This window comes from Puma concolor, chromosome E3 (genome assembly GCF_028749965.1).
Source record: "Puma concolor isolate L17-30 chromosome E3, mPumCon1.1.hap2, whole genome shotgun sequence".
In the NCBI taxonomy this organism is placed as follows: domain Eukaryota; kingdom Metazoa; phylum Chordata; class Mammalia; order Carnivora; family Felidae; genus Puma; species Puma concolor.
Genome location: NC_141682.1, coordinates 20,511,856 through 20,526,607, shown reverse-complemented (window position 1 = coordinate 20,526,607; position 14,752 = coordinate 20,511,856). Strand labels below are relative to the sequence as shown.

At 55.0% G+C, this 14,752-nt stretch overlaps 1 protein-coding gene across 1 annotated transcript in view; it reads left to right on the top strand.

Moving 5' to 3' along the window:
- The window catches only part of KATNIP (katanin interacting protein), a 195,188-nt gene that overhangs the window by 54,250 nt on the left and 126,186 nt on the right, over positions 1-14,752 (top strand). Inside the window, exons 5-6 of the mRNA XM_086692622.1 lie at positions 5,147-5,316; positions 6,868-6,965. Of these exons, the coding sequence (XP_086548748.1) occupies positions 5,147-5,316; positions 6,868-6,965 (268 nt within the window). The remainder of the gene's footprint in view (positions 1-5,146; positions 5,317-6,867; positions 6,966-14,752) is intronic.

Genomic DNA, 14,752 nt, shown 5'->3' with positions numbered 1-14,752 from the left:
AGGAACTCCCTGGTGGGTGGCAGGGGAGCACAACGCCACCTATTTATAACTGCACCAGAGGAAGCAGAAAATGGCCATGTGCTCCAAGAGGACCGAGGGAGGGGTAGGGAAGATGTGGCTGCCCTGGGTCACCCCTGCACAACCCGTCCCGGAGGACACTTAGTGATTCTGGTCACTCAGCTTCATGAAAGATGTCATCATGCCTGACAGACTCACAACAGAGCAAGGGCTGGAGTGCTGGGGAGGGGCGCCTGGGGGGCTCAGTCGGTTAAGTGTCTGCCTTCGTTCGGCCCAGGTCAGCATCTCGCTGTTTGCGAGTTCGAGCCCCACGTCGGGGCTCTGTGCTGACATCTTAGAGCCTGGAGCCTGCTTCGGGTTCTGTTCTGTGTCTCCCTTTCTCTCTGCACCTCCCCTGCTCACGCTCTGTCTCTCACTGTCTGTCTCTCAAAAATGAATAAACATTAAAAAAAAAAAATTAAAAAAGAGAGAGAAGGAAGGGGAGAGCTGGCATCTGACGGGGCTTGGCATGGACCAGTCCCTGAGCTGGAGCCTCAGCCGGATACCCCACTCCATCCTCATGACATTCCTAAGAGGTGGAGGCATTCTGGGGCTCATTTTGCAGAAGGGGAACAGGCCCCGGGGGTGGCGGGACTTGCCCAAGGTCACATAAGCCGAGGAACCGGCAGAGCCTCCCCCGGGCGGAGCACTGTCCCCCACAGTCTGCCACTTCCCCCCACGCGGAGGGGGGATGCTGACAGCCTAAAGGGCGAACACCCGAGCCTGCGAGCACCCAGGCTCTGGGAGGAACAGCAGGCGGTCTGCACCACTGCCCTTCGCCTCTCCATGCTTCAAGGCTCGACTCAAACGCCACCACCTCCAGGAAGCCCCCAGGTGGGAGCCCCCGCTCTGCTAGCTCAGAGCCCCCGTGGTATGCTAGCCTGGCGAGGAGACAAGAAACAGTGGCTGGGAGATGCACTCGGGACCAGAATTTAAATCCTGGCTGCTTCCTGGGCTCTGTGACCTTGGGCAAATTCATCTATAAAACAGGCCAATGGTAGGACCTTAATCCCAGGACCGGTGAAGGATTAGGCACCCAGGTGTCATTTGAATGTTAAACACACCTTCTCCCTGAGCTGACCTCCGGGTAATCCTTGAGTGCCCCCTAGGGTGACTGAGATCCAAGGGCCGCTGTGGCCAGCCTGGTCACACAGCGGCCACAGCTCTCTGAGACCAAGGTGGTTCAGCCATTAACCCCGGCACAGTCACACCCAGGTGACTGCCCCTGGAGCCTGGCTGAACCCTCTCGCCAGCTGGCCCCCTGCGTGTGCCCTGACCACCCCCTCATGTCCCCCGCCACACTCCCTCATGACACCCGGTGCTAGCTCAGGGTGCCCTGCCTCCTCAGGGTGGCCCCACAGGTCGCTACTGGCTAAGACAGAAAGGGTTCCTGTGATGGGCACTGGGTCCACGGCGGCTGTTAGGATACACACACATCCATGTTTTCTCTCCCCTGCTAGACCTTGGGCGCCTTGAAGCCGCCGGTTCCAGAAATAAGTATGGAGAGAATTCCACTCCGCATGGACCCCGTGCCCGGGGGTCAGAGTCTGGCGGTCAGAAGGGAGAATAAACAGACACACAGACAGAATCCTGTAGGGTGAGGCAGTGAGCCACAGGAGAATAGAGCGTGATGGGGCACAGGTGGCAGGGGCTCCGTCTTCGACAGGGCAGGAGCTGAATCTGATTATCCTCAGTCGTCTACACCGAGGGCAGCTTTTTATGCAAAGCAGGCTATCAATTAAAAAAAAAAAAAAAACCAAACCACTTTTCTTTGGTGCCGCCTGAGTATCGCCGAAGGCTCAGCTGCAGTAGGGAGTTCCTTTAGCGATCCCTTTCACACTCTCGATAATTATCTCCCCATTTATCAGTTTCGTAAATCCACATTTTCATAAATCGTCCCGCTTAAATACAGAAGCGCACACACGAGTGCCAGTCCCAGATCCTGGGTGACGGATGCCACCATAGCCACCAGGATAGCATCAGGAGACAGGGCGGTCTCCGGAGGGAGGTCGAGGCCGGCAGTCTGTGGCCCGGTGCTCAGACTTTCCACTCTCTGGGCCTCCCGGGGCTCAGGCTCCCCGCGCTCTCTCCCTGGGGGCTGCCGGGCGCCCGCTGAAACCTCCGACTGTTTGCTCCAGAGACTCCCAACTATTGCTGTGTTTGGAAAGCGTCTCTTAGTTACTTGTGTTTTCCTTCTGTTTTATGCTGTTGCCCGCCCGACAATCATCTCCCAGGCTTCCAAGCCTGGCAGGAGATAAGAAGTCGGTAATAAATGTTCCTGCCGCGATTGTTGAAAAGATGGATGTGTCAACAGCTAGAGAAACATTTAAAAAGCAAACGAAGAAATCGCCCATAATGCCACCACCCTACCTCAACAGCTAATTGCATTCTCACATTTATCACCTCCCACTCTGGGTCCACAGACACACTTCTTTCCAACTTTGCACTTGACCACACACATACCGTTTTGATTCTGCCTTTTTCGCCCTCCACCGATCAGAAGCAATTCCTCGTGTTTGGACACACTCTACGCAATGATGTCAGCTGCGTGAGATCTCAGGTTCTGCTTCCCCGGTTTTGGACATTTGGGTTTTGTTATGACCAAGCACCGACCATTGTTCCTGGTCAAGAATGATTTGGGGCGCGTGGGTGGCTCCGTCATTTAAGCGTCCGACTTCAGCTCAGGTCACGATCTCACAGTTTGTGGGTTTGAGCCCCACCTTGGGCTCTGTCCCTCTATCTCTCTCTGCCCCTACCCTGCTCACGCACATATGCGCACTCTCTCTCTCAAAAAAAAAAAAAAAAAAAAAAAAAAGAATGTCTTGCCGAAATGGGCTTACTGGGGAAAGACCAAGCATATGGCATTTTCTCTATTTTCATATTACTTTCTGAGAAGGTTCTGTGAGTTACCAGCAATGTCTAAGTTTGCCCGTTTCGGCATCTGGCTAGCTTCAGAGGTTGTCTTTGCTGTGGTAGAGACTTGAGTCCGATTGCTTACGTTTTCATCCTAGCCCTGCCACCGTACCAGCTGTGTGGCCTTGGGCAAATGACTCAACTTCTCTGTGCCTCCCTTCTCTTATTTGTTACCTGGGGACAATAAAAGTAATTACCCCATAGGGTTGTTGGGGGAAGATTAATGCCTTAATACAGTCAATGCTTATTATTCACGTGTTCCCTGAATACAAATTCACCCACTCCCTGAAATTTATTCGTAACCCCAAAGTCAGTATTTACAGAGCTTTTGTGGTCATTGAAAGGCACGTGCAGAGGGGTAAAACATTTTCATTGTGCGACACACACATTCCCAACTTTGGTAGAACGCGGGACCGCTCTACCTTCTTGTTCCAACCCTTTCCCCCCAAAACAAAGCGTCTTTTTCGCAGTATACTCAGTGCCCTGTTTTCCACATTTTCATGCTTTTTGTTGGTGATTTTGCTGTTTTACACTGGCCCCTGGGCCTGTTGCTAAAGTGCCGTGTCGTGTGCCCAAGCGCGAGAAGGCTATGATGTCTCTTAAGGAGAAAATAACACGTGTTGGACGAGCTTCCGTCAGGCCTGAGTTAGAACACTGCTGTCGGCTGTGAGTTCGATGTCAGCGCATCAACTATGCGTTAAATAAGGTGCCTTTAAAGCGAAACTCACGTACAGCAAGGTTATGTACTGATTGGTCGATGACAATGCTGCGACGGAGGCTCACGGGAACCAAATCCCGTGTTTTGCCCTAGGGACAAAGTTTCTTTAGTCACTAACTCAGTGTTTGCGGTGACTTTACGGAGCAAAACTACCGCCAATGATGACCATCAGATCCCGTATCCGCACTGCATTTAGAACAGAGTTTGGCACCTAGTACGCACCCTCCAGGTGATTGCTATTTCTATATTTTAAAAACATTTACATTTCGCTACTTTGATAGGAACTTATTTAATCACAAAGGGGATGCACGCTTGTTGTGTGGTTTGATCGCGTCGCTTCCCGTGCGGAAATAAATCCGGTTGACGCGGGAGGGTGCAGAGGCGTTTGTGGAGGCCCTGGGGTTTGGAGCCGGGAGCGGCTCCAGGGGCAGGGGACGGGGATGGGGGGGTGGCGCTGACGAGGTTCCCGCATGCTCTTTATGGCACTACAGTATAGTTGGGAAAGACCCAAGTCTTTCAAGAAAACTTGAACTAGAGGCCAGCCATGTTCACGCCGAGACCCTTTCAGCCAGAGGGTGTGATAATCCTATCACTAATCTTTTTTTTTTTAATTTTTTTTTCAACGTTTATTTATTTTTGGGACAGAGAGAGACAGAGCATGAACGGGGGAGGGGCAGAGAGAGAGGGAGACACAGAATCGGAAACAGGCTCCAGGCTCCGAGCCATCAGCCCAGAGCCCGACGCGGGGCTCGAACTCACGGACCGCGCGATCGTGACCTGGCTGAAGTCGGACGCTTAACCGACTGCTCCACCCAGGCGCCCCCCTATCACTAATCTTGAATTAAAGCCTACATTGATATGTTCTTTCACTGCATCGGAATATAAGATGATGACACTGGGGATACCAGGGGTGAGCGTCTGAGAACGCATTTGTTTCCCGAAGCAAAAGGAGTCAGTCTGCCTGGTCTGACGCGGGATGTTTCCTGCTTCGTAGATATTCTAGGAAATCTCTCGCAAAGGCTGACGACCTGAGACCCAGCATGTTTTGTTGCGCGCTGGAGAAGGTGCCACCATCCACACAACGTGGAGATGCGTGAGGTTGGGGTCTCCCAGGAAACCCAGGCTGTGTGGAGGCAATGCGCACACACGCCTGCTTTCTGTCTCAGCCACCGCGGGGCAAGGGCGACGTGTGCCTTCGTCGCCGCTAACCTGCGCTTGAGCCTCAGAACGAAAGCAGAAACACCCCTGCCGGGCCCGAAACAGTCTCCCCCTTGCTGCTTCTCCGTGTGCGTAATGGGCCTCTTCCAGGCTGTTTGTCGATGAACAGCTGGGCACCCGCCACCCGGCCTCCCGATTCGAGATGCTTTGCCCATCAGAGTGGTAGTTCTCTCCCCCCCGCGTCGGGGGTGGGCGGCCCAGGCGCCTAGAACGAGGAACGAATGATCGTTTCTCTTCCAGGATACTAAAGCACTTGAGATCCAAGGACCCCATGCAGCTGAGACTGGAGCATTTGGAACAAGGCTTCTCCGTCTACGTCAACGGGGCCAACTCTGAGCTGAAGACCTCACCCCGGAAAGCTGTCCACTCCGACTTCACCAGAAGCGCCTCACACGCCGAGGGGACGCACGGTGAGCACTGGCCCGTCCGGCCCCTGCAACGCGCTAGCTCGTTCGGCACCGCGGACCCACATCCGATGCACGTGAACATCCTAGCAAATAACTGGTTAACCTACATACACACTAACTATGCCCTCTTGGCCAGAAAGAGAGCAGGAGAGTGAGAAAGAGAGAGAAACGCTTTTTTATTCCTTTTAAAGGGTCATCTTGGCCTCCATTACCCCAGGGCGAAGGTGGCCAGGGCAGTAAATTCCTGGCTTTTATGTTTCATAGTGCCAGTAATTGAAGGAAATGTCTAGGATAATTGAAGTGATACCCGATTTTCACTGGATCTGTCTTCACCTCAGTACCTAACCCCTGTGTGATATTTGATTCCCACTGTTCATTTCTGAATTTAGTTAATCCATGCTCATGTACTTTCAACAGATTTCATGTGTCCTGTCCTGAAAGCTGAGGGGGCAACACGAGCACCCCACCGAGGGGCTGGCCCAAAACAGGCACCAATAAAAATGACCTGGCGGTAAAATGAATGAAATGGCAGAGCACACGGGGTCGGGTCCCAATTCGGCCACGTGCCTTTGTTTCCTCATCTTTCAAATGGGACTAACAGGGGTGCCCATCCCCGGGGCGCCAGCGTGCCCTCCACGTCGGGCGGCTTTATCTGAGAAGCCGGTGTGCTACTGAGTTACAGGAAGAGCATTTGGAATGAGGCAGGGCTGGCTTTGAAACCTCTGGCAGTTGGGTCCTCTCTGACCCTCAGTTTCCTCTTCTATAAAATGGGAACAATCACGTCCACCTTGCGGGCTTGCCAGGAAGACTAGCTGACATAAGAAATGTAAAATGTCCATCAGACAATAATCTTGATCTGTGTTGTTCTAATTCATTGCCTTACAGCTACGGTAGATTTCCCAAGCCATTAATAGACGGCAAAAGCCAAAACAACAGTGAAATAGACAGTGAAAGTCAAAACGAGGAGATAAAAGGCGAAAGTCATGTCCCCAAACCTTCCCCTAGGAGAGCCACTGCAGTTCAGCTTAGAGTTTAGAATGAGCTTCCTGGCCCCCAGGGCAACAAGGGGAATGGAATAATTCTTCTAGGTTTCACGGTTTCACGGACGAGGATTCTGGCCAGCCTGCTGCTAGTTGGCAGGTGCAGGCCTCTCCTGGTCCGGGTTTCAGGGAGGTGCAGGTAACGTTGTCTTTCTACTTGGGCCACAGCAGTAGTATCTTTACTCATTCAACAAATATATCTCCCCTCTCCTCTTTTACACAAACGCTGGCCGATTGTGCCCACTGTGTGTGCCCTGCTTCCGTATGTTGGAGATTTTTCCTTTTGTATATAGACCTGCCTGATTCAGCTGTGACTTACTACCCTTGCCCTTTTCGCTGAGCATTTGGCTTGTTTCCTAACGCCCTGCGGCTACCAATGGGACTACAGTGGCCCGCTCCACAGACGGGACTTTGGGCACCTGATGTGCGTTTTAGATGTAAGTCATGAATCTGCCTTGGGTGTGAGCTTGTCACGGGCGCCTCACCAAATCTCCTTCCCTCATGTCTGGTGCAGATTATGGGCGAAGAACCCTGTTTCGAGAAGTGGAAGAAGCTTTAAGACGCAACTCGCGGACAGCCCCTTCCAAAGTTCAGCGCCGAGGATGGCACCAGGTCAGGAAACCCTGGGGGAGAATCAAGACACATGGCCCCAGCTCTTGTTTTAGAAGAAGGAGCAGGGTTATTGTGACAGAACCTTTCAGAATCCCCGCGGGCAGCGGTGGGGCTGGCCGGGCACCCTGCAGGTGGCCTCTTTGCATGCAGTCCTGGCCCCTGGGGAGTGGAGGAGACTGGGGACCTCCCAGCCCTCTCTCTGTGGCGTGATCCTCCCTTCCGGATGGGGTCACCCCAGCCCTACGCAGGAGGATGACGTGCACACTCTCAGCCCCCTTCGTGATGACTCGTTCATACAGCTGTCTTTTATTGAGCACCTACTATGTGCCGGGCATAGTCTTTGATGCCAGGGATGCAGTGGGTAACAAGGCAAAGCCCCTGCCCCACAGACCTGAGATGCCACTCAGGGCTGCTTGTTGATGGTGCTGACGCCAGCAGCTGGCGTTCTTGAGTGCCAACCAGGTACGAGCCGTGCTCCCGCGTGACTCCTCTCCTTTGTCCTCGCGGCGGACCTGCAGGGTAAAGTTCCAATGTTCTTCCTCTTCTAAGGGAGCCAGAGACTTGAATGGTCAGAAAAGCTAAGTGAGCTTTCTTCTAAGGTCAACCAGAATCAAGACTCCAGCCCAGACCTTTGCTCCAAGCGTGGTGTTCTTGCCCACGTGGTCCTTATCTGGCTGCTTGCCTGAGATCAGTGCTTCTCAACCCCCACTGCACGTTCACACCACCTGGGGAGCCCCCCCCCCCCCCCCCCCAGGGATTCTGACTCACCTGGTCTGAGGTGTGGCTTAAGCAATGGTATGTAATCCTTTTCAATCCTGTGTACTGCCCTTAGAACCTTCTGCACAGGGCTGTATGTGTGGGTCTATAGTAAATACTTCCATAAGCTTTGCTGGCCCATCTGTGCGATAACCCTGTAGGTCTGTAACTATCCTCATCATGCCATTGGTGAAACTGAGGCCCAGAGAAGTGAGGTGACCTTTCCAGGGTCACACAGCCGCTAAGGGAGGAGGGTAGGCTGACGTTTGAACCCTGGACCCGTGACCCCCAAACCCACTGGTCTCCCCTGCCTTTGTGGGTCTGTGATTAAATGTGGCTGGGTGTTCCTGCCGGGGCTTGCTGAGCAAGGCCTCCAGGGCACGCAGCCTGGAGGCCTTCTTTTGTCCCCAGCAATGAATGTTAATTTCTCATTAAGGAGGCCTGTCTCCACTTCCCACTTCAGACCCTCCTTCTGGTTGTTCTGAGTGCCTTCTATTATCAGGAGCCATATTTGCATCTTAGACTGTGACTGAATGGCCGGCCCCAGAGCCTGTGCAATTTAAAAGACTTGGCCTAAGATTAATTAGCATCCCTCCCCAGCCTCTCCCTGTGGTCCCACACTTCACAGGGCCCAATCATGGCTAATTTCCTAGCTCCCCGATGCCGTGAAGGCTGTAATTGTCCTTCTGTACCGTATCAGTCAGGGGTCAGTCACTGCCTAACAGTAGAGACCATTCAGGCCGTTTTAATCAGAGATGGATGGAACACAGGGAGTCCGGTGCTCACAAGGTCTCTGTGTGCAAGAGGAAGGGGTCCGAGTGGGGCCTTCTCACACAGCCTGTCAGGAGAACTGCTCCCTAGGGCCCAGTGGGGAAGGTGGGGGATCCTCATCAGGGCTGGGTCACCTGAGCTGTCATCCGGGAACCAGGTGGCTCCCACCACGACCGATGGCCTCGAATGATGCCGCGCCTGCTAGAGCAACGATGCCCGTAGCCTGTCCGGCCAGGCTGGGACACTTGCAAAACCCCTCACCTCGGCACTGTGGTTAGCACAGAATCAGCCGGCCTGTGTCCCCTTGTTTCCACCTCATTGCCGCGTCCCCTGCCTTGTATGAAGTCATCGGATCGGCTGCACCCAGCTCGCATCCAGAACCCCACGGAAAGGGTATCTGGGAAACACGGGCTGACTTTCCGGACTCTCCTGAACGTAAAGCCACCCTAGGAGGGAAGTGGAATGGGTCCTGGGGGTCAGCCCACCCCCACCACTACCGTGCCTTGGGGACCACTCCTCCAAGATGGACAAACCAGAGAACGTGCAGAAGTGGTGAGAGGGGTAGAAGCCATGTCTCGAGACAAATCATCCTTTCATTTAAAAAGATGTATTACCACGGGCCGGGCACTGTGTGGGGCTCCGGGGTTCGAAACAAAAAAAAAATCAGATAAGCCTCTGGTCCTGCCCCAGGAGTCCCCCCCTCGGCTATAAAGGCCTGGGGACCGCCCAGCCTGCAAGACAGACGTGGTGACTGTTCCAGGCATATGGCCTGCTGGACTTGGGAGCGCGCAGCTTGAGGCCTGTGGGCTGAACTTGTCCCCCGGAGGGTGTTTTTTGGACTCACACAGTTTAAAAAAGACTTCGTCACTTGCTAACATTTAAATTCAGAAAGTTCTTCTATATTTTTAAAAAGCTAGATTCCTACTTCCCTGGGAAAATGGAAAGATCTGGCCCTCACGCCGGCCTCCCCTCTCCGCGAGGCAGCCTTTAGCAGAGAAGAGTAGCGATGGACCCCTACCCCCCCCCCCCCCCACCGTAAGGCTGGGCAAAGTGCTTCTGTTTGCCGCAGTCCTCACCACTCCCCTTAGCGCCCCAGAGCTGAGGCCCAGTGGCAGGTGTGGTGGCCTTGTGCTGCGGCCACTGCTGCTCTCACACGGGGTGGGGGTGGGGGGGGCTTCCTGCCTTTCCATTTCCAGCCTGGCTCCCTGGGGCGTCTGAACCTGTGTCCCCTGGAGAGACGGGAATGGGCTTTGGGGTCAACCTACTTCCTAGCTGTGTGCCCGGAGCTGGCCGTGTGAGGTCTCTGAGCTTTGCGTGCAAACCTCCCAGGCCGCCCGGAGGGAGTGCGGGCGGAGTGTGTGTCACAGGGGGTCCTTCAGCTTTGGGGAGGAGCACCAGGCGGCAGGGGACGGACAAATCCAAGGAGGCATTTAAGCGTACCGACTCAGGAGCCCCGTGGCCATACGTCAAAGCCCGGGCTCCACCTCCTAGCTGTGTGGCCCTGGATAAGCTGCTCAACCTCTCTGTGCCCGTTTCCTCGTCTGCAACTGGGGTTAAGAATGGCACCTGCCTGGTAGGGTAGTTCATGAGGACCGGGTGAGCCAGTGTCTGTGCAACATGGCCAGCAGCGCCCGGCACAGAGGAAGCAGCCGGTAGACGGTCACGAACGTCACTGTCGTCCGTGGGGGGCAGGTGCCAAGGGCGGCTCTGCCTGGAGACCTCAGGGCTTCGCTCCAGGGTGTTCCTTCGTTTATTCAGTCCGTTGTTCATTCGGTGACCTCTACCGAGCACCTGCTCCACTGTGGACACGGACAGGCGCTGGGGTCCGAGCCGTGACCGCATGCCGAAGGATGCCCGTGGGGCCAGGTGGCTGTAGGAGGACCAGGCAGGAGGCTTTGAAGCAGGCCTTTGTCTCTCCAGCTTTCGGCTCTTCATCCCCCAGCCTCCACCTCGCACCTTCCCTAGCTCCGAGAGTCCCCTGGTCACCTCACCTTCCTCGACCCATCCCTTCGTGTCTTCTCCCTGCCAGTCTTTGTTGAAATTGTCCAGGACAATGCCTCAGTTGGTCAGCCTGGACCAGATGCCCACTTCCGCCTTGAGAGGGTGTGAGCGGAGGTGGGCCGGGTCGGATGACGCAAAGCCTGCCCGCCCCAGAGCTGTTCCCTGAGCGGGGCCTGGGTCCCCTAGCTTCTTGTCCAGGACAGTAAGTAGCCCCAATGTACCGACTGCACCAGGAAGAGGCACTGGTTGGGTTTCCTTTGGCCCCAAGAAGTGGGGTTAAGTAGAAAGTTTCTCCATGGTAGGAAGTACACGGGGACGGATTTTCGGGTGCGAAGGATAGAGAGGAAGGCAGTCTTTCCCTCAGCCCTTTGGGTGGGCCTCACCATCCTTGGAGGCAGCCAGAGGTGGGTGGCGGTGAGGGAAGCAGAATCCCCCGGTGGCCAGTGGCGGCCAGTCCTCAAAAGCCACCCCGTCAGGAGAGGCACTACAGCCCTGTCCCAGTCCTGGGGTTTCTCCCGTATGGCTGTGCCCAGAAGGAGGGATGGTGGGGGGCACACAGGCACTCGGTGTGTCATGTCAGACCACAGCCGGGTCAGCCGGGGACACGGCGGCCACAGTCTCCCCCTGGCCAGCACTCTGCCTCCTCCCTGTGGCCCTCTGCACTCTCCAGCTTGCATCCAGCCACTTGTTCTGAGTGTTGCCTGAAATTCCTTTGGGTCACATGGCCCCTTCCCGGTGACCAGGACTTCATGTCTTCCTGTAGAATAACCTCCCTTCTTAGGGGCTTGCCCCCCGCAACTAGGAAGCACTTTGGGGTCGAGATGCCCCCGCTGGAAGGGGCTCCCCCAGGCGCACGGGCTCAAGGATCCCTGCGCCGGAAGGTCACCGGCTCATCCAAACGCTGGCCTGGAGCCTGACCGGCTGCACCTGTAAAACCCGTCCCGGGACTGAGCTGCCACCTGCCCCGTGGACCGGCCTGGAGGTGATCAATGGGCTCCTGTTGGCACCAGTCTTTATCCCCCACCACGTCTCAGCCTCAGATCTTTCTCCTGCTATCATCTGATTAAGATTTATGGCTTCCTCAGCCTTGTAATACTTGGGTGGACAGCGGCCTAATCAACAGAGCTGTCGTTTACCAAAATGCTGTCAGATTTGATGAACGTCATGGGCTCTTAGCATTAAATTGGTAGTGAAGGGATTGGCCTTTCAGCAATTTACGGTGGGGGTGGGCTTTCCTTCAAGGCCCGGAAAGCAAGTTCATTGCACTTTAAAGCAAAGGCTTAGCTCTCACTCCACTGTCGTATCCGGGTTCCTGTTGTGGGCTAGGCAGCTGCAGACACCTCCAGGAAAGCTCATGAGTCAAAACGTGAAGCCCTTTCCTTTGTTTTCCTGTGTCTGAGTTTTGAAAACCCCTGCAGAGAGGACAATAAATGAAACAGCCCATAAAGCATCGGCTTTTACGGCGACCTTGCACGACACACACTGTCAGAGTGTCGAGCGCTGTTATTTGTAAGAGATCAGGAAAATCCGGGAAGAACATATCAAATAGGGTATATTTCCTCCCCACCCCATACCTGCCTGTCAGTATCTTCGGAGCTCTCCTACCTCTAGAGGGAGCCGTTTGCATACCACACAACCCGAACAACCATACAGGGCAACCCCTAGCCTCCGTCTATCTTTTGCATCGACAGCAGCTTGCACGCGCATCTCTTAGAATGCTTTGCTAAGGGGGCGGCAGATACACACAGATAACTCTGAGCATGGCCTTGGGTTGCGCGTGGCTGAGGGCAAGATCTGCCCTTGGGCGGGCAAACTGGAACATGGGTGTTCGGGTGTCAGGGCTTTAAAATCTCGTCCCGATGCGTGGCTGATACCACCAGGGTCCACCCGGGTCTGGGCGCTGCCAGGAGGCAGGAGAAAGCAGCCACTCACAAACACCCACTCCAGGTAAAGCAACGTGCCAGATGGGGAGCCAGCCAGGCGCTCGGGCATCATGCTCACCAGCACGTTAAGGTGGGCGGCGGGGAGCGGGCGCTGCCCGGGGGCTGGGTTGGAACCCTCCAGCCTCGTGCGCTTATTGGGAGGTGGGCGTCTTGATGTGGGTGAGGCAGCTCCCCCTTCTCCCCCAGTGGTGGCGGAGGTACAGCCCCGGGGCTGTGGTGGGAGAGCAGGCCAGATGGGAGACTATTTATTCCCCTCCGGCACCCACTCGGCATTTAAAACTCTTCTGGGACCACATTAATTTTGTTACGTGTTGCTTCAGAAACGCGTTCTTCTGTTGCATGTTCTGTGTGAACTCCTTGAGACCAGGGCACGGGTTGTTACTTTTTTTTTTTTTTTTTTTTTTTTTTTACTATCTCGACATGCTTCCAGAACCTTGTATGCAGTCCGTGTTCAGTAAGGGCTTGCTGGTTAAGTGCCTTAATGCCTACTGCAAACCCATCTCCCGACCTCTCGGCCAGGCGAGCAGTTGTGACAAGCTCCTGGGAAGGGAGAGGGGCGCTTCTGGGAAAAGGGAGGATGGGAAGGCTGCAGAGGACAGAGGCATGCCGGGGCTCTCCTCCTTGAATGCTGGAGCTCTTTCTCATATTTATACTTCAGATCAGAGCAGCAAAACTGCATTAATGCCAGCTCTCTCACTTGGCAGCGGGAAATCCCAGTTCAGGTATGGCTGGATCCAGGTGCTCAGACAGTGTTGCACGGCCCGTTCTCCATCTCTCAACTCTGCTTTTCCCTATGCTGCTCTGTGTGGCACCAAGGTGGCCACTGTCAGCCTCCACCGTGCATTCTGTCACCTGGTCGCTCTGGGCCAGCAGGATCTAATGCTCAGATCGCCCGGGCCTGTCCTATGCTCCAGCCCCCCGGGTACTCAGTTCCACATGAACACTTGGATTGGGGGTGGGGAGGGGGAGGATCTCCCAAAAGAAAATCAGGGTGCCTTTGCCAGAAGACAGGGGGGCGTGTGCAGGACAGACGGAAGCACCCGCCGCAAGACTTCACAGACCTCACGCTGCTCAGACTGGAGTGTGTGTGCGAGCCACCTGGGCTCTTGTGAAAATGCAGATTCCGATTCGCAGCTCTGGGATGGGGCTTGAAATTCTGCATTTCTCACAAATCCCCAGGAGAAGCCAATACTGCTGGTGCCTGGACCTTCCACGAGTAAGGTCCTCGTCTGAGTCCTCCCTTTCTGGATAAAGGAGCAGAAGCCTGTAGAGGGGCCAGGCTGTGTGCCCCATGCCTAGTGCTCCTCCCTCCCAGCCCCTTCCCCTTCTCCCTCCTCCCTCCTCTTCTCCCTTCCCCACCGGATCCTTCCTTCCTGCCTTCCCTCCTCTCTCTCTCCTCCCCCCCCCCCCCCCCCCACTGTCTCTGCCTCTCTCACTCTCCATCTCCATTTCAGCATTTGGGTGTTATTGAGTGGATCCTGAGGAGTGGGGAGGAGCCCGGCCTCCCCAGCGTCTGTGGTAGAAAATCCATCTTGGAGATGAACTTCAAACCCCTTTCGGGTTCATCCTGGCCCCAGGCAGGAAAGCTCCCAGGTGTCTCCTGGCCTGGATCCTGCTTACCCTCCATAGGTCTGCTGAACGCTATGAAATGCTCTGAGAGCAAGCTGACGCAGCCTGGGAGGCAGCGAGCTCACACTTGGTGTCAGAGCCTGGGGGGCATCGCTAAGTGACAGGATCGCCTATGGAAGGAAAAGTGTCCCAAAGCACCTTCCTTCGGCACCTCTGCGTCCTCCCTGTTCCCCAACAGGGGCCCCCTATCTGCCTTTTTCAGCCTCTTTCTCTCTCTCTCCTTTTTTAAACTTTCTTTCCAAGATCTTTTTCTCGCATGATCTATAGCCAAGCCCCTGCCTACTTTTCTGAGTGTTAGGTGTTCTCAGGAAGTTCCTTCATTCCCCTCCATCCTATAGCCCAGGCTGGGCATGTTTATCCTTCACGTGCCTTTTGGGGGGCATTATAGTGTGGTGGTTAGTACTGGGGTCCCTCAGCAAACTACAGCTCTCGGGCCAAATCTGGCCACAGCCTGTTCTTATAAATAAAGTCTTTTGGGGACACAGGCATGCCCATTCGTTCAGGCTTTATCTGTGGCTGCTTTCCAGCTACAATGGGACAGCTGAATTCTGGTGACAGAGACCATATGATTGGCAGGACCTAAAATCCTTAGTCTGTGCAGGAAACACGGACCCATCCCTGGTTTGGAGCGAGGCCTCTGGAGCTGTGCTGCTGGGGTTCAGATCGAGGCTCTGCGGCTTCCTCACT